The following is a 20,583-nucleotide window of genomic DNA, read 5'->3' as shown; positions in this document are numbered from 1 at the left end:
GTGTTAAGTGAAGCGATATGCACATGGTTTCTTCAGCCTGCCCAGAGTCAGGAAGAGATGCTAAATGAGAAACCCAGTCGTCATTGTTAATTGTTTCCTAACCTCATTAGTTCTACAGACTTCATCCTCTCTTCTATCCCTTGCCAGCACAAGAATTTGGCTTTTATATCCTCTCAATTTCCAAGCAGTCAGTTGCTCTATCAGTACAGCGCTTTGGAAACACTGGACAGCTGCTCTGGCCACACTACTCAAGATTCTCTTGAATTCCAGTCACCTGCAGAAACAATAGATAGAAAATAAAATCCTTTCAACAGAGAGCAGCCCGTGAACTTAGAAGCATGAGAAATCACTTACAGTGTTCCACAGTGAGTCAGGAGTTGAGCATAACTTACAAGCAGTTGGAGGTTTAGCGTTCGGGCTGTGTCTCAGGAGTAGTCCTAGAGCGCAGTTCAGACCTTGAGTCCTATCCCTGTTCCTCACCTGCTGCATCTTGTTACTTTTTCTGACTCGGATGATTTTTCTTTAGGAGGTGGGACAGATGATAAATAAGTCAATTTTCTTTAGCGCTACAGAGATGGAATCATTCATGGGTTGGACAAAAATAGCACCTTTCTCTCTGAGACATGGGAGTAACAGGAGGACATTTCGTTTCAGGAATCTGTAAACCTTCCTTTAGCCCAGCTGGTTGTTAGACCTTCCAAGCCTTTACCACTTCCATTTCTTCCCACATGGTCCAGTTCCCTTTAGACGTACAGGGCAGGAGAGTGAATTTTTTTTCAAAATTTGTGACAGTTCAAACAGTTGTAAGTTTTAACAATGCAACACTCTCACCTTGTGTGATGACTTACCAGATTTACAGCAATCTCACAATAAAACCCCCGAGATCAACCAAAAATCAAAAATACACCATAGTGGAGGGGAAAAAAAAAAAAGACCAGACAGGGTTTTCCTTTGCTTGGAGGCTGAATGGGTAAGGTAGCTGTATGGAATCTGGGTGTGAAGCCTGGACCACGTGAGAACTACCTTTCAGTATTTCCTTTGGCTGCTAATAAATGGGATGACAAGATGTGATGGTCCAAACGAGCATTTAAAAGAAAGTTAGAGTGAAGAGGGTGCTCATCATACTCATGATTTTGAATAGTTTATTAAATGAAAGGTGAAGCATCAGTTTTAAATTGTACAAAAGGAAAAAAAACCTCATATTGTAAATGTACAATTTACAGAATTACTAGCAAAACCAATCAAGGAGACACTCATAATACAAAAACCTATTGACTGCAAACTGAACTGGAAACCCATTGCAGGTACCGTGATAATAAATGTTTGTTATACAGTATTCTACAATGTTAAATTAGGAATCAGTTTTCCACACAGAGGACTGTGAAGCACAAGGTTCGTCTGAGACTATGACTCAAACCAGGCAGCATTTATTATGCTACTATGCTCACAGAATTGTTGTGATGACAATTTAATGCAGCCATTCCTGCCCACCCCTATGACTTTTGGGGTGAACAGAAGAGGAAGGGAGGTAATGTTATTTTATAAAGTTCCAGCTACTTCTCAGGTTTTATACATTACCCAACCAACATCTGAGGAATGGCTGAATTACCTAGTCAAACATTTTTGGCAACCATGTCTGAGAACTGCACATGTTATAAGAAACAAACCTCAGCTGAGTGAAATGCTGGTTTGTTTTTAAAATTAGATTCTTTTCCCTCCCAGCAAGTAAGCACTAGGCATTAATGTTGTTTTGTTTTTCAATAAGCTCGTAACAGAAAAAAGCTCCATGATTATTTTGCAGTTGCTAAAAAAAACCACCTCTAGAACTGCTGTGCTCCAAGTGGGTCAATCTGCTTTGTATCTCAAATGCTAATATTAGAATGCAGAAAGGAAGATTAACATTTTGGGGCTGATTCTTAGAGATACTATTGTCAGTGCAAGTTGTGGATGGCCAGCACCTCTGGTATCAGGCCAGTTTTAACTAAGTAGCAGCTACTAGGCAGAGTCATAAAATCGAAGCATAATGAAATTCCAAATTATTGAAGACATTGAAAAATCTCTTATTACAATGAATTAGCTGAGAATGTTTTGGGGTTTTTGGTTTTTTTTTTTGCTGTTTTCAACTTTTTTGAAAAATCGTATTTTTTTCCCAAAGAATTACTCTTAATATGCACAGTTAACACTGAAAATGTAGCTGTATTCCATTGTAAGCTTAAGAACTTCACCATCTAAGCACAAATTTCTATGCAGCACATACAGTACTTCTAACTGGCAAAATTAATTTACAAAAATAGCGCAAAAGGGTATTTACGGCATGGAAAGTAGACTTTTTTTTATGGTACAGTTAAAATTGCTTTTAGTATGCTAAAGTGATTCCTTTCCCCCACCCTTGAATTATCTTTTTTTAATAGGAAAGTTGCTGTTTATGTACCTTGGGTTGGCAGGGCTTGAAGTAGGTAGTAAAAACAGCAAAGTGATTACTTGAGAACCATTTGTGTGTTTTACTGAGAATACTTTATTTGCTGGTATAAGTTGCTAAAAATGCACAGAGCAAGTACCAATAGAAAATTTACTGTTTTTGTGTCCCCATGTGCTATATAAAATGAATGTTACACAGCATCTGTTGGAAAAGTGGCTTCATGGACATCTCTTACTTTATGTCCCATTATAAATAAAAATAAATCTTCTCAAGAGTATAAAATCTGGGTTTATCATATCAGAATCTGAAATTTTTTGGCAGAGATGCACGTCATTAGAATTCTAACCTCTTCTATAAGAGTGTTCTTCTCAATGCCTATGAGAGGATATAAGCGTACCATAATGTTAATCAAATCCAGTGTGTTCAAAAACACTTTTCTGTAGCCAGAATGACCTGCTTATAGCATCATTGCTAGTCAATGGCTGATAGGCATAGGTTTAATAAAAATGGCTAGCTTTTAAAACATAAAAAGGCAAATGTTAAAACTGTTTTAAATTGTACAGCAGAAAAATAAAGTTAAAAAGTTCTGTTTTCACTCAATGTTGTTTTCAGAAAACATATGTAGAACAGTGTTTATTTCGACAGCTGTCTTAACAATTTAAAACTTCCTCCTCATCCAGAAAAAAAAAATCTGTATTAGGACAGTCAAGAACAGGGATACAAATGATTTTTTAGGTCAGCCCTTCTGAGGTGACTGGATTGGCCAACATTCCTTTGTGTCATTAAGAAGTTCCTCTTCTTTCTGTCACTACAAAAAGGGATTGACCTCAATCATTTGGTTAAAAATCAAACCGTATCACATCAAAAATGTGGTTTTCATACAAGCTATCACAGTATATAGGCCTCTAGCTCTAAACAATAGAGTTCCAAATTTGTAAAATGTCTTCACCAGACTTCAGAACATAGGCATTCCAAATCCCTAGAAAAATGATTTAAAAGACAGTAATTAATTGGATGTAATGATAATCAAAAAGAACCTCAGATAAACAGCAAACAATACTAGTAAAGCCTTACTGAATCATCCTCAATGATAGCTGCGGAGTCAAAGAAGTCTGGCCTCAGTTCAGCCCGTTCTCGCCGGTTTCTTGAAGGCGGCTGAAAAGAGGAGTCAGCCATTTTAGAACATCACATCAGTTACCTGGGTAGAAAGGATTTGTGCGGCTCTAACGGGTACTAACATGGTTACCTGTTCCTTTACAAAGCAGCTTTGCATGGATTTTCGTAAAAGCTCTGATACAAATGTAGGCTCTGACATAGGAGAATACTTCTTAAATTCATGTTTTATTTAAGGAATGGGGTAAAAGCTGATGGATTTTGAAGTAATTTTAAGTCTGTGCTCATAGCTAAGGACTTGCTTAAGGCTTTTGCTGACTTAACGATGTTCTTGTATTAGGACTATAGGCCAGACTGCAAAAAACCTCTCTTTTAACTGTCTTTATGCTTTTAAGTTTATGGTGAAACTTCAGCTCTGACATGGACAAAAAATGGATTTAGAAAAAAAACATACTTAAGATTTCATAATATTTCTGAGGATTAAACCCTTTGTGTGGTCCTTCCCTAGGAACATACGAGTAAATGTAAGCTTCGTTAGCTTGATCAATTCCTTCATTTCCTTGCCTTGGACTACCAGTAGAAGAGAGATTTTACTTACTTGATAATCATTTGAATGCTAGTAATAACCTCAGTATTCAGCAGCAGCAACTGAATTACTGCCTAAATTTTCTTTCCAAGACATTATAGCCCAGTCCTAAAGTAACCTATGCCTTATTGTTTGGATATGAAAGGAGAAATAGGAAAGCATAAAATCAGTGAAGTGTATAATGCAAACTGATCCTTTTTCCCATTTTACAAGGAAAGTATTCATTCCAAACGGAGAGGCTAGTAAGGTTATAACCTCTACAAAGGAAATCCTGCCTGTAGTCAGTACATTACCGTGAAAGGACCTGAGGTTGTCATCTGATGGTATGACCTGTTTGGGAGCAATTCCAGTATAAAGTATCACCTCGTGCCCACCCACTACTGCCAGCTCTCCCTTCTGCTGTGCCAGCACAACTCTGCCTATGGCTGTAAACTAACCAGACATTGATTAAGGATCCCCTATCCACCCCGCCTCCCAGAAATCTGTCAGACGAGGGAACAGAAGAAGAGAAACAACTTGGTGATATCAGTTTGACCACAGTGCGGCATAAAGAGCCGTGTCAGCAAAAGAGCTAGTGATGGCTGTGACAATGGCATAGGGAAGGCAACAACACCTAGAATACCTTTAGATGATACTGCTTCCAAACTCTTCATAATGCCAACTAACAACTGGCATCAAACATTGTTACTGGATTTTAGAGAGTCCATTTGTACTTCCTGAGGCTGAGCAGGCAGCTTCGTGTAATAATCAGATGGGGTGAGCGGGTCTCACCTCTGTCCCCCACCAGCACTCCTGCCCTTAGCTGACTGCATGGTGAGTCAGACCAGCTACTTCTTCAGCGCTCGTCTAAGAGGGCTGCAGGGATATACCCCATACGTTATAAATCGTAACCCGATTCGCACAGGTTGACAGGTCCCAGGTGCATGATGGTGCTACAGGCACTTGCCACTGCTCAAGCCCAGAATATTAGAGAGGAAGACTGCTAAGCCACGCTCCTTGTCTTTCTATGAAAAAAATCAATTGGGCCTGAGTCTGCAGTTGTAGATTCTAGGGAGTGTTCGGATCATTTACGCTCTTTAATGTTCAGACAACAGGACATCAGGCTGAAAATTTTGGAAATTTTTGTTTGCGCTACTAAAATTCCTTTTAAATTATCTTTCATCCATGTTGAATTTACTATTAGTAAGATTTACTGACCAGATCAATGACCATTGTGTCCTCAAATTCTTCATTCATATCCTCTAGCTGACCTCGTGAGGACATCATTACATCTTCAAAGATGGGCTCAGCGTCATCTTCCATTAGACCTCGTCTGATTAATAAAGAGAAAGAAAGAGTCATTTCCAGGCATTTAAATTTCCCAACCATGATCTTTGTCATTAAAAAGAATGCACAAATCCTATCCCTTAATGCCTTCACATAAAACCTTACGCTGAGAATAAAGCCAACATGCTTTCTGTAATATTAACTGGAAGAAAATCTTACGTAAAAACAAACCTAGCACTTGCAGAGGCTAAAGCAGGAAGTAATATCATTATAAACAGTAATTAAATTTGTCCCTAACAAGAAAAGGGCAATAACCTCACTGTGTTTGCTTGCCCTTTTCCAAAAAGGAGTTACACTGTTTGCCAGGATCACTGGTAAATCCCTGGGAATCCAGCAGTGAACCCAAGACCAGTTTCTAAACTGTAAGGACTTGATCTCGCTAGAGACTCTGGCCCCCATCCTGAAAGGTGTGCTGAAAGATTTGGTTGGATCGGCACCAGAGCACATAGCACCTTGTTCAAGAGAACACTTCAGCATTCACCCACCACGTGTGTTCCCTCCGTTAGCGGCTCAGTGGGATGCCTTGGCAAAAGATGATGTGGATGAAAGAAGCATAAACAAGTTTCACAGGAAGACTGGACAACAACTTGGAAGAGTTCATGGGGAATTACTTAACAGAGAAATCACGGAAACCCCCTGAAATGGAAACAGTTAAAGGCTGGGAGAGAATAACAGGGAATTGTGCCATGTCTGTCTGCCCTGTTCACTAGGCACCTGCTCATGGCCACGGTTAGAGGCACAACGCTGGGCTAGAGGACTACATGGCCCTGTGTCCATTCCAACATTACAAAGCTGTTACTTTGCCTTCATTAACAAGAGTTAAAATGTCACAGAAATTACTGGCAACAACCCAGAAAAGGTAACATTTAAAATGCGGCATTTTCATCATGGTTCTGATCTGGAGATGAGGATGCTCTGAACACTTACACTGCATGCCTTACACCAGTTCTCCCTTTCATGTAGTTCATTCCTGTCCTGTCCTTTCGATTTAAATCTTCTAGCTTCTGTTGGCCCAACCAAGATATCTGCATCTGGGGACTAACAAACATAAAGCAGCATTATGACCGAGAACACTAACAATTTTGAGTTGTCTATTTTTAGACAATATCTATCTCCTCAAGTTTTGTGTCTGGCCATGCTTCAGATTAAGATATTTAAATCACATCCATTGTACAAGTCTTCTGGATTCCCTTCCACAACTTGTCTCCTCTCACTGTATGTGCACAAAAAAAATCCATTAATTGTTGTAATAAAAACAGCTACATAAAATGTTTTACTCATTCATTAGTGTGACATGCATCTGAAGTGGGAGCACTTCTAGAATTCATTTTATTAAATCCTGCTTCACTGTCTCACATCAGGCAAAATATGAGCAAGAATAGATCCAAATTAATAACTGACGCACATTTTAAAACAAAAATGTCACACAACATGAAAAACAAATTGCTTTTAAATATATACCCTGATCAACTTAAGCATCCAGTAACTTACCCACATGTAAATACCTAAAGGCTGTACTTTTAATACCACCTAAATCCAGTAGTAGACAGCAATGCATTTGATATGATTTGTGTATTGCAGCACAAGGAAATAGTAGTAAACTAAGTGCAGCTCTTCAGAAGCAATACCCGTTTTTATTTTATTATGTAGTCTTGTACCCTAACAAGCTTGACATAATAAACTGGGATAACGCATGTGAAAACAACCTAGAACAAAATACTCTTCTGGACATGACTAACACCATTAGTTCAGCAACTGACTGCTCTGTATTTATTTTATGTTTCAGCTCTCCTAAGCTGATCTGTAGGAAATGCGCGTGGCAGCTAACTCCAGCCTGAAAGGAAAGGATTCTCCACTATCAGTTCACACTTAGAACTTCTGTGTGGAATCAACTCTCTGAAAGTAACAGAGAGGAGAGCGATGCTATCTGCCTTTGCTCAACAGTTCTCTGCTCGCAGCATTCATCTGAGAGAGGAGAAACAGAGGTTCAAGCCCAGGGTGAAGAGCCTGGTTCGACTTCCCCCCCAGAGAAGCGGAAGGTTCTCCCACAGCTTAAGGCAGTGCCTGCTCATCAGGCGCAGGAGTAAAACGCAGTGACTGGAAGCTGTCCCACTCTCCATAGCTAATTAAATGTTCACAGAGAGAGATTTAGCTTAGTGATAGGTGAGATCAGAGAGGGTCAGGAAGAAAGTTCTGCTTCAGCAATTTTCTTTGTTTTGTTTTTTACTGCAGAGTAGAAAAAATTTAAGGAGAAACTGAGAGCCACATCTTCCTTGTAATCTAGAAGGTATGTCAACATCTGGGGAGGCAGGAGATTGGGAGGCGAATCCTTGACCTCAGAAAGGCAAGTAAGAGACATCAACCCAGACCTCACATACCGTGGGATTAAGGTGAAAAGATACTCTGGGACTGACGCGAACAGGGGCTTTTCCTCAGCTGGGCTTTCCTTGTGGCCAGCTGGGATTACCTGCCAGTCTGAACTGCGTAGGTGAGGAAACACGATGGACAAAATGGAAGAAGACCAAGAGGCATAATCTGGCTATTTTATACTATACTGCATTGGTAAAAACCTGATTCATCTGGCCAGCATAATTTTTAATACAGAGAAATCAGATCAATAAATTTGGCTATAAAAGTTATAAAATAGTCTCCAAACCAGATATTGTTATTCTGTATCTTCAAATTAATAGAAATATCACATAATTGCATTCTCTGCAGACCTCTCTATTCTTAAATAAACTGACAGATAATAACCAACATTTTTTCCCCTCTAAATGGAGATGATAAAATGGGAGTTGAGTGACAAAAAGTATATATATAATTTAGGGCAAAATAAAATTGCCTGCAGGCAATTACCCCAGAAACAGGAATGACTAGCTCAGCAGCTAGAATTGGACTGAAGAGTTAATTTACAAGTAATCAGTTAGGATGTCTGGAGAACCTTATCTGTACATAGGGCAGAGGGAAAGAAAAGAGAACATCTAACAGACCTTTAGAGAAACAGTTCAATCCAACCTCGGGCCGCAAACACTAGGAAGATTTAACCATAATCGCATGGTTATGCTATGAGATAATTTTAACGTAAGGAATTTCTACCATGATTTCATGACAACATATTTTTCCTGGGAGCTGAAAACAATCGAAGTATTGCTGAGCTATAGCCAAGCTATAGCCAAGACATTTCCAGTTGGTTTTGCAAATAAATGCTGCATTTATGGAGCCACAGACTATCTGTGTAAATAATATGCAACTCCTTTGCCTGGCTCACTGTATTTGAAACCAAAATTCCAACACTTACTTGTGTAAAAAATCTTGTTCAGATCCCTGCTCTGACTCGTGCTCCTGGATCTGCTCTCCCATTTGTCTAGTGTTCTCTCTCAAGACAGTTGAGGTGAGCTGTGGTGCTTGCAGTGTCCCTGGAGTATGTATGTTTTCATTCCTGTTCAGCCATGAGCCTTCTAGACTCTCATCTAGAAAAAGAACATTTAAAATTACTGACACAGTTCTGATACTATACAGTGCAGTATTACTGCCTTCAGGATTCGTTCAGCCAACTCACTGAACGAATATCTTGCATTAGTAATGACAGCCTTCCATCTACTGACACACTTAGATGCAGTTAATTTTAGTTGCAGCACCTTCTCCAAATTTGATTTTCAACAGTTTAGTGTCTTTTAAAAGAAGTGTGCCTTTAAGAGATCAACTGGATAAATACTCAAAATGATAAAATTTTCAGCTCTAATTTTATTTTGTGTTCTTTTAAGGAAGGATTACTACCAGCTACTCCCAGCAATAACAACAATTTAAAGTAGAAATCTTTAACAAACAAACAGAAAAACCCCATTGCAAACAAATATCGTATTGCAGCAGGATCTAAATTGTCATGTCTTGCACACATACAACAAAGATAATTCCCAATTACTGAGTTTACAATCTAAATAGAAGACTGTTAATCTCATATGCATACAGCAGCCAAGATACAGTTAAACACTAAGATGAGGGTGGAGGATGAAACCCAAAACCTGGTCAGCATAGATCTTCAGAATCTTCAGTAAGAACCATTTCAGTGGAGTACAGAGGGGGCATTTTAAATAAGAGAAGCAGTCTGGCTGGTGTGAACTCGAAATAGTGATTTCAGACAGTGTATTTAGAGTTGAGAGAGATGGGAGGAATGGAGATGGGAAGGTGATTGAAGGTGTAAGTGGGATGTCGTGCTCATATTGTGAAGGGAGCAAACCAGAGAGGAAGGAAGGGGGGGGACTTGAGGAGAATGTGATAGAGCAGACAAGTGTGTAGGCAAGAGACTTAGAAAAAAAATGGAAGTTGCTGGAGCAAGTGAAAGACGGGAGATGACAAGAGAGGAGAAGACAAGATCACAGGTTTACTAACAGCAAGAAATCTGTGGTGAGAAAGTAGATGGCGATCTCAATGGATCTTTTCATTTTTCCTACGCCTTTTATTACCCTTTGGGCATAAATGTTGTCTAAAAAGTTGCCTATTTATTCTTGAATTTACCTTTGAACCTTTTATAATGTTAGAGATTTTTTTTTTAAAAATCCTATTTATGTTTGATTTCCTTAAGGCATTATGAAATGTCACAGAGCAGATTTACTTTCAGTAGCAACAGGGAATGTTCTCCAACTCGGACAGTTGAACCCAATATACACTGGATTTAGGGGAGAAAGGAACCACAGGGGGCTAGTTACGGTTCTTTGATGGAAGGATTGTTTCTGCAGTAACCACGCCCTTGATTTACTTCCTTTAGAATGGAATTTAAAGAAAAAAAAAATCTTAGCAGGATTTAAAGAGAGGTCCACATTTGTAACTGTACTGCCAGATTAAGATTAAAGCTAGGACTTTTGGAAGAGTTATAAAAATATGTAAAGATGAAAAAACAACAAAGACCTGTGTACATACTACGTATAGACCATCAGTTAACTTGTAGGCAACAAGCTGTTTGTTAAGGCTGGTTCTTCATAGCTCAAGTTATACAGATGAGTGAACAGTAAGTTCTTATTTCTGAGGATTAGATCTCTGATTATTTCATAAGCTCATTATTGGTACGTATAAAATAAGACAGAAATCTATGTCTTCCTGTGAAAAACACAGACAACATGGCTCCAGGTTTTCTTGGCTTTCCTTTTTCCAAGATTCAAAAGAAAGTATACTTAGGGCATAATGCAATCAGTAATGCCTACTGCCTGCTGCATCCAAAAATTAAGTATGTGGTGTCCTTCAAACTTTTTATATTATATGCAAACTGTTTATATTATTGTGGGTTTTTTTTTAACGTATGATATCAAATGTCCTGTATCAATACATGTCTAAACCAAGACTTTTGGTGCTTGCATTGCATATCCTTCTATGTATGGAAAGGCCATAGAGCTTGTGTTGCTGCTGTCATTAGAGAGCACTTGCTGGTAACTTTTCAGTTCTATCATCTACCAGGCAGTTAAATTCTACAATGAAAGCATCTATCAAGGAAAAGACAGTTATGGTGTTATGGGCTAAACCAAACACTGATGAGCTATACATCCTTCCTGGACCTATATACTGAGGTTGTGTAGCAAAGCTTTCATGAGTAACGAAGGTCTGCGTAATGATCTATGAATTTAAGGTCTATTAGGTTTCACACTGAAGAAAGGAGAGTGGAATCACTTCCTAACCAGTGTTCTTCAAAATGTGATGTCCTTGAATGTTACACTGTGATCCAGAGCTGTATTTGTAGTATTCAGAGGACATGCCCATACCCCACCCACAAGAGCACCCATGAGAGGCAGCGTTCATCAGTCCTTTTTCTGGCCACAGATTACTAACGGGGGAATTTCGGGTTACTGTAGTGAACAGTGACATTAGACCACTCTGCCTAAGGTAAGATAAATCCTGGCTGTCTTCTGATGACACGGTGTTGGTAGAATGTAAACAGACCCTCATACCCTCTGTAGATGTCTGAATCCTGTCAGACTCATGGCTCTACAGCTAAATGATCTCCCGGTGGAAACTGCTGCACATTCAGATCTTTCAGGAACTGAACAAATAGTTTAGTACATCATTTTTAAGTCAGTGATGTTTGTGGAAAATTCAGGACCACAGCTGTTGCAAAGGAAGGGGATATTCAAAATGTAAAGTGTTACAGGTCAATTCTCCCTCCTACTGATCACTGAAAGAGGAGGACACAAAAACATGAGGCAAACAATGCCATAAACACTCTGTTTTAAGACCGAGACTTGCCTTACAGGGAAGCAAAGACATTACTACACTTCCCAGGAAAAAAACCCAAAAGGATATTGGTAGAGTACAATAAAATAGAATGAAAATACTAACAAGAGGAAAGAAAAAAACCTCAGCAGTTGAATTCTGTGAAAAACATGGCATCCTGAAGGAAGCAAAACAGTGTCTGAAGAAAGGAAGCAGTATTTTATCTACCTAAACTCTAGGTTGGCTATAAGAAACTGAAGGACTTGGTGCACGTACTGCTCAACATAAGCTGTAGTGGAGAATGGACCTGATTGTAGAAGTGCATATGGACAAACTTTTGAAGAATATTTTGGGAAATTGCTGTATATTCAGGCAAACTGGCATTAGATTCCTCACTGAGGAGTTACTGTCGTAGATACTGACCTTGGAAAAATCTCTGAAGTTTAAAGATCCCACTTACACCTACTCTGTAGTGAAACAGTAAATTTATATTCACAAAAGTACACACTACATTACACAGATTAACCAGGAACAGATGGAATCTTGTAAGAAATTGGCTATCATAGCCAAATTCCTGATAAACATGCCTGAAGTCACAGAAAGAGTAAATACAGACACTGGATATCAATACCATTTTAAACAAAAAAAGGTGTCTTTTCAGTGTTCTCCAGTGGCCCTGCAAAAATACAGATCTGTCTCAGAATTTCTGCCTTGGGTTTGCTCTAACACCCTGTTAATTAACAGCGGCTCCAGACTGAAGCATAGGCAGAAAACCAGAAGTCCATGACTGAGAAAGGTGTAGAGCAGATAACTCCATAAACACCTCCTGTTTCCAATTTCAGTAACAGCTTTTAATAGTTCGGAATCTGCGAATCTCAGTGAAGTCAGACAAGAACAGGGACTCATGATGGTATTTCTCATAAAGAAGTGTTCAAGCTTGATAGGAATTTGCAGAACAGATGTCTTGTTTTTACTACATACAGAATATATCATATATTTCAGCATTAATTGATAAACCATAAGGGCTCCTAAGAAGGAAGGCTGTAATGTATGTACAAAATGAGAAACGTTTCTACCAGGCAACCTAAAACCATACAAACCTTCTACTCTCTTTTTGTGGAGCGGTGGTCGTCCTTTCTTATTCCTCACTGAAGAGGCTTTGCTGCTGCTGCTTCCACTGTTAACGGACATTCTGTCATCTTCGCCACCCGTAACTAGTGAGTTTCTGTAGGAAATGAGTGGAAGCCATACATCTTCTCTTCTTTCCATCATCTGTTCTGTCAGAAACTTCTCTAAGTAGGAGTGACTGAAAAGACAAGACAGTGAGTACGGAGGTGCAGCACATTGTTTCCTCTAATTAATCTGCAAGCCCTCTTCACATTGTTGAGAGCTTAACACAAATCCCACGTGGTGTTTCCTTATTTTAATTTAATAACACGAGCTGATAGGGCATTGTATCTCTGACTGATTAAGCATACATGTCATTCCCTCAAAACAAAGTAACATAGTTATTCATGCACAGGTTACTCACAGATAAACAATACAAAACATTCTCTCCCCAACATCTTCCTCCCACATTTGTCTGCGATCATTCACAGCACACCCTACTTGAATTCCTTTTCTGTTTTGCATAGCAAGGAAGCCACTTCTACGTATTGCTACTGTGTCAACAGACAGACTGAATTAGAACCACTACTGTGAGGGTGTAGGATATCCTTTTGCATCTTGGAACAAGAAAAATGGTTTCCTCAAATGCAAGCAGTTATTTTTCAATAAAAAAATGGAAGCTCTGTTCTACTGCCATGGAGAAGTCCAATGCACACTTGTTAACTTACGGGAGGAACCAAACAACCTCCCTCCTGTATATGCTCTGGAGGGCATTTGAGTTGTTTTCTTCTTCCATCGATTATTTAATTATGGTATTAGAAGTAGTCCTTAAAATGAATATGCAGATCCACACAAAAGTGATTCTAATGAATTTCAAGCTGCAGAACCAAGCATTCAGGATTTAGGCAAGAGACCTCAGGATTTTTCAACATTACCTCCACCCTTCCTGCAAATACATTGGGGTGCACCCTTCGATCATGATTTCATTTAATACCACATTGCCAGGTTGTCATCGGTGGGAGCCAAACCCAAAAATTCTGCATGGAAATGAACTCTCAATCTCCCTTTTCCTCTGTTAGCTCATGGCAGGCGCAAACTTCTTATGCAGCCTAGGTATCAGAATAGGACAAGGAGCCACGCTGTATACGCTTGGGTAACAATCACATCCAATTTTTAATGGGATTTTGTTTTGATCCAGTGAATAGAATGACCTTGCTCAAGAAACAGTAGTTTTTCTGTGTACTGTTTTATTCAATATTGTGACTGCTTCTTCCTTCCCCTTTTCATGTGTATACTGAATAACATCCAAATCTTGCACCGAATGGGAAATTCTTGGCTTATTCTCTCTCTCTTTTACAGTACCAAACAGTACAACACTTGAGTGCTTCATGACTTCAGATCTGCGGAATAGTCTTGGAAAGTACGAACTTTTCCTGCATCCAATTTATATTTATAAAACTAGAGTGCACAGGATATGCCCAAATTGTGAAGAAGGAAAAACTACACCGCTTGGGGGTTCTTTACTGATTAGATGCCAAACTTCAGACAACTTCTGCTCAGCATTTTAGAGGAGCTTCATACTGGCAGTTCTTGCCAGCTTCAACGAGGATAGAAACTCTGAATTTCTCGAAGTAAGAACACCACGCTGAGGCTGCGTCTCATCTGACTTCAAACACCCAATAGTCAGTTGTCTAGTCTAAGCTAACACTCTCTATTTGAGAGAAATAAATGGAAATAAATGCCTCCAGAGGGCAATTCACCTCTATACTGTGTCAGATGAATTCCTCAGGATTTCCCTGCCTGTATCTGCCTTGTGTGTTTGTAATTGCGCTAGTATAAATCTTTTTCTGCTAAGTGTAAGAGCCTGGCACCTTAAACGTATAGTTTATATTAAATCCATAGATTTGAGAAAATCCATAAATGGCTATCACTGACTCTGGAGGTTACTCATAAAACAAGATGCTGAATAAATAAATAGGATAGGAAAACTAAATTAAACCAATGTTGCTGCCCCATTCCCAAACTGGAAACATCTCCCTTTTCTCCTCCAAATAAAAAAGCCAGCAGTAAAGCAGAAAGGAAATAGGAGCCCTGCAAAAGAGCAGTGCTTGCTGAACTGTGCCAGGAATGGTGTTTTGCACCAAGGGCAGGTGACATACGCAGACATACAAAGTAGATAATTCATTTTGGGGGGTTGGGAAGCCAAGCTGGAGGACTTCTGGCAGAGAGGCAGATATGTGCTCATGAGACTTTCAGGGTTATTCTAGAACACTTTTGCCTCCAGACCAACAGCCCATCGCTGAGTTTAGGGACAGTCACTTGGCAGGAGGAGATCAAGCCAGGAAGGGAGGTAAATGATCCTGCACACAGGACTTCTCCACCAGATGGTGGTCACGTACCTTCCTGTTGACAGGCAACCCCTTTGGAGGGAGGGGGAGAGGTCCCTGTGGATTGGAGGAGTCATGCTACAGCGAAGGGCAAATCAACTATCCAGAGTAGAGCCGAGCATGTAATGTCAGCGAAGCACTACGGGCAATGCAGCCATTGCCTGATGGGCGCAAAGACGACAGATCTCTCAAGAGAAGGAATGTAGATATCTCCAAAAGAAATCTTTACATATAAGCAAGTTATCCTGACTCTTTTCATAGTCACCACAGCCAATGGAATCTAGGGCATGTCTGAACTCGTCTTAAAGCAGTAATTTAGCACAGATCAGATAAATCATGCCCTAAAGGACCGATGTCTTTTCACTGATCTTCAAATTCATCTAAAGTAAACAGCTCAGATACAGATAACTACAATAAAGACAGATAAAATCAGGAGAAATGGATTCCACCACAGCATTCTTTACAGTCCTGCGCAAGAAGCCAGTGGTTGTGTACGTGGGCACCAATGAGTGGGAGAACCCTCGAGAAAAAATTTTAATTGGCAACACAGAAGGCGAAGGAACAAGATCTCTTGAAGTACTGAACCTCATGCAAAGGATCAGGTCAAATTAAGCTGTCACGTAAACTGTACAGAATGATGTAGCTTTAAATTTTAGACACTGGAGAAACTTGTGGAAGGGATGATGACTGTACAGGAAGGGTAAGCTTCACTACATTAAGGAGGCATCAGGCTAATGGCACTTAAACTAACAGATGCAGGAGAGCCTACGGTTCAGCTAGGAAGACAGTCATAAAATCCTATTATCCTTAAGTCCTGTCCTGAAGAACAGGACAGAGATTGACAAGATTCAAGGATGTAACAATGAAGAGCAGTTTCAAAAATTGAGTGCCAAGCTAGCCCAACCGGATCATCTAATTCTCAAGCTCATTTAACTATTTCTCCTACTGTATTTGCTGAATTGACAAATTATTGATACAATAAAAAAATTAAATTGGTTCAAGCGTGTATATGTTAAAAATCATAGAAAGTTAACCAAGATGCATTTCTTATAACACAGATAAAGCTATAATATGCATAGTTGTTAGCCCTAATAGAAAAGTCCTTTAAAACAAATGTCTTCATAGAAAAACTACAGAAAAGTTTGGCAGAAAGAGTCAGTTGAGGTAGTTATAGTAGAGATATATGACATACTCATTCTGGTCAGAAAACGGACTGGAAAGACATCTCTAACTATAAATCAGAAGATCTGGCAATTGCATTTTTTAAATGGTCATAAAGTTATTCAAAGAATTCAGTTCTACACTGGGCACGTAGTGCTTGGCTGATTTTTGACTGCAGTCCTCTTCCTTTTTCCCTTACTACTTCTGCGCTGTGGCCAAATCCAGGATATTTGCTACATAACGTATTAGAAATGTGGAGCGTTATCTCCGCAGTGATGCTGACATGTCTTTACTATGAACTTGCTCTTAATAACGCAGTTTTCTCTTTGCCAATTCCGTTGATATCCGCAGCCCCTCTTGACAGTCTGTTCAAATGTTGCTCATAAAACAGTATCTCTTGCTCTTTAAACAGATCTTATCAACAATACCTCTGTTTTATTTTATTTCCAGTATTTAATCTGCAGTAATTACCCACCATATCAAATTCAGGCTGCTTGTTTTAGCCTGCCAAGTCTCTACCACCCTGCTCTGTCCTAACCAACAACAGTGTCCTCTCTCAGCCTCTTTCTCTATCCTATTGTGCCAGTAATGGAAGCTTTGGCAAACCTTTATTTCCCAGTTTAACTCAATACATTAAAATAAACAACAAATATATGTTTACATTTTATGTAAATATCTAACAGAAACAGATGTTACTGCAGCATTTACAGGCCTGTAAATTTCCTGCACTTGCTAACATTTCCTTTCTTTTTTCTTCTGGCCTGAAAAAAAGATTTTTATTTTCAGTGCCCTATGGGAAATTTTAAGGAACATTGTTTTGTGAGGTCTCAAGCTCACTTCATCAGTGGATCTGATTGTCCTTTTCTCATTTATTTTTATTACTTTAAAATATAAAACAATGAATAACTATGTATGTGAAGTGTCTCACTGGGACGTCCTATAGCCCCCATTAGATTCTGAAAACCTCAAAGCAGAGCTTAAACACACCCTACAGTGATTAACAGAGCCCAGCAAAACCCACAAAAAAGAAAATGGAGCATTACTTACACAGTCTTTTTGTCCTGTCGCAAGAGTTTAGAAGAAAATTCACTAAGCACTTCAAGGAAAGCAAGGTTAGGAGGTGGATAGTCTTGTCCTTTTTGATTCTGATATTTGAAGGCAAACTCTATGCCATCTCTGCAGTAAAGAAATACCAAAATTTTCAGACATTTGTAACAAAATTTAAAAAATGTTGCCCAAAATCTGAACTGTGATTAAATTCTTGGTATCTTTATATCTCATCATAATTTTTTTTCCCTAACTAGCAAACAGCTGCTTTTGGACAAAGGGGAATCAAATTTGTGAGGATTCAATCTCAAAGACAACATATTGCCAGACACATGGTAAGAAGGAATTTACCACAATCTAAGAAACTTGGCGCGAGCTGAAAGCTACCGCCTTAGCAGGAATAGCCAGTTGGCTCTTTCTTGTTTCTGCATGAAGCGGAAGCTTGCAATAAGAATAATATGTAAGATATAATAAGATACAGGCTTTTGCATCAACAGTCTGAGAAGAGAATTTACTTACCAGTGCATGGATACATGCATCTCTGCCTTATCTTTGCTTTATCATTTGAGACTAAAGAAAATGATTTACTTTCACATTATCCAATGCATGTCTTGACTTCTCTTTTGCTTGGCACAGGAAAGTGTCTGGTAGCATTTTGATCGTGCTTTGCTAATCTTAGTCTTAATGACTTAGTCTCTGAGAGAGCATTTAATATCTTAACCTTTTTATGCCATGGGAAAGTCATAATTTAAATTCAGCAGCACCTTTCTACACTTTCCTACGCAGCAGTTACATAAAAAGCTTCAATCCACTTCAAAAAAAAAAGATGATTTCCAAAATATTTTTGGAATATCTTTTTATAAAAGCCCTTGGTGCCTACAGATTCCACAGTGGTGTGGTACGAAGAACTATCTACAGTTGTTAGATACAGTCCACGCAAATATGTATAATACCAGTGGCTTTACCTGAGATAGATAAAACATGGCCATTCCAATAAATTCCAACAAATAATTAGGTAGCAGCTAGTCTTTCTTCTTTCTTACATACATACATGTAGACCACCCCACCATTTTTCTACATAAACTAGAAAAAAATATATCATTATTCCAGGACCTGTTAAGATTACGTGCCTTTAGAAAAGATATGCTGAGCAAAAGTTTTAATCTGAAGTAATATAAAAATCTAGTTTATTTACCACCACTCACTTGTGTAGTGTGGCCACAGCCTCTCTTGTCTTGATCTGATCCAAGCCAAAAGTGAGGGCGAACCGACGGGCCAGTTCCTTAATTCCACTAACATGGGCAGATGTCCTGTCCAAATTGGGACCTTGCTCCTGAACAAGCTCATTAAACAGCTAAAGAAAGAATTCAGCTGTTAAAATCTGTGAGCTAGAAAACACTTCTATTGAGAAAGACTTTTGTTCTTAAGCAGTTATGGCTAGGAGTGGACATTACAATGACTTTTTTCACAGAGATGTAACAGAGTTCTCTTATATTCAACTTCTAATCCACTTCAGTTCCCAGACTTTCTTCTGTGTAACTGCTGTTTGCCAGTTGTCCCCCATCTTGTACTTGTGCAGACGATAACTCTTAAACAGAATTTTGCACTTACCTTCATTGAATTGCATCTATTATTCTCCCAACTCATCAGGATGGTTCTGCATTCTTATGCTGTTTTCTAAAATACCTACATCACCCATCAGATCAACATCATCTTTGAATTTAGGAAGCAAAATTGCTATTCCATCATTTAAGACTTAATGAATATTTGAACAGCATTACTGGGTAAACGCCTTCAAAGCCTGCTTGATAATGCCCTTTCAGTACAATAATGAACTACTCAGTAGTTTTCCAATCAGTTCTGTATCTTCTTCTGGTATTGCCATTTAGACCACATTTTTCTAACTTGCTAATGAGAATATCAAGGGAGACAGTGTCAGTGACAATATTAAATCAAGTTGCATTAAATCTACTGTCTCTCTGATATCCACAAGCTCTGTTACCATATAATTAATGAAAGCAGCTCAATCTGACATGATTTCTCCTTGACAAATTCATACTGGCTGTTACCTATCACTTAAGCACTTGCAAATAGCTTGCCTAATTTTTTTTTTTTTCATGAAATGATATTAGGCTGACTGATCTATAGCACCTGGCTTCTTCCTCTCTCCAAGTTTTAAAGACAGGAGCTACTTTGACACTCGCTGATTCTTCTGGAGGTACATCTGTTTTTCTCAAGTTTTCACAGATATCTCTCAGCTTCCAGATTGCCACAGGAAATCCCTTAGTGCTCTGGAATGAATTTTGGGAGGCCCAGCTGATTTGAAAACATTTAATTTATAGAGGTAATTTCTCTATGTAATGGATATAGCTGGTAGTTCAAGGGCCTAGATGGTGTTTAGTGAAGCACACACTTCGTGCTGTTGGCAGAACAAGGATGGATTTCATCGTCAAGCCAGTAATTTATGGCTGATACAAAGCAAATTTTTCAGAGAAAAAAACATGTTTAACAATATTGGAAGACTTAAACTAATTAGCTTGAAGTTTGAAAAAATCAATCAGTATTTAGACAAAATGTAAAGAAGATGCATTACTTCAGCTAATTATAAGAAGAAAAAGTCATCCTAATTCTTCTTGTTCACTAGGTACCAGTAAACAAATGTTATGAATCAGCTTGGACCAAGTTGCCTTCAAAGCTCTTCTCTCCCTTTCTTCCATTTTAATCTGACCAAAACTTTGCCAGTGTGGGCTTAAGGAGCCAGAGATTACAGAGACAAATGAACGGTGACAGCCTGAACTGAGGAGCATTCCGTCTCTTAACAGAACTGTAGTATTTTCCCTTCATCGTAAAGTGCACCAGAGAAAATCCTGTCCAGTATTTTTTGCAGTGAGGCATTTCTAACAAAAATCAATATTCTTACCTGTTGCAAACTGAGAATGAGTGTCTTTGCACACTGGATTTTATCAATTTGCCTTGTTTTGCTCAGGGTTTCCTTAATGATATCTCCATAGTCATTGTAGTACTAGGAAAAAACGTGGAAAAAACCCTCTTTAAATCTTTAAATTGAACCTCTTATACAATTTCTTACAGTTTTCCTGATAGAAAGACTAGTTGTAATTCTTGTTGTGAAAAGGCAGCAGTTGCCAAAAAACCTAGTCTCAAATCCAGACTTTTTGTGTGAGTGGGAGGCAATGGTTCAATATCAAAATTTAAACTGATTGGTAGCCTGCACCCAGTGA

General features: G+C 38.9%; 1 protein-coding gene across 1 annotated transcript in view; it reads right to left on the bottom strand.

Moving 5' to 3' along the window:
- Positions 1-1,965: 1,965 nt before the first annotated feature.
- Positions 1,966-20,583, bottom strand: part of STAG1 (stromal antigen 1) — a 155,609-nt gene continuing 136,991 nt past the window's right edge. The window contains exons 25-33 of the mRNA XM_009580516.1: positions 20,265-20,366; positions 18,550-18,698; positions 17,345-17,473; positions 12,743-12,948; positions 8,743-8,914; positions 6,372-6,482; positions 5,316-5,430; positions 3,494-3,574; positions 1,966-3,398 (exon numbers count right to left, since the gene is read on the bottom strand). Coding sequence (XP_009578811.1) covers positions 3,375-3,398; positions 3,494-3,574; positions 5,316-5,430; positions 6,372-6,482; positions 8,743-8,914; positions 12,743-12,948; positions 17,345-17,473; positions 18,550-18,698; positions 20,265-20,366 — 1,089 coding nt within the window. The 3' untranslated portion in view covers positions 1,966-3,374. The remainder of the gene's footprint in view (positions 3,399-3,493; positions 3,575-5,315; positions 5,431-6,371; positions 6,483-8,742; positions 8,915-12,742; positions 12,949-17,344; positions 17,474-18,549; positions 18,699-20,264; positions 20,367-20,583) is intronic.

This window comes from Fulmarus glacialis, unplaced genomic scaffold, assembly GCF_000690835.1.
Source record: "Fulmarus glacialis isolate BGI_N327 unplaced genomic scaffold, ASM69083v1 scaffold286, whole genome shotgun sequence".
NCBI classification, from domain to species: Eukaryota; Metazoa; Chordata; class Aves; order Procellariiformes; family Procellariidae; genus Fulmarus; species Fulmarus glacialis.
Note: the sequence above shows the minus strand (reverse complement) of the source record. Positions and strands in the feature narration are given on the sequence as shown.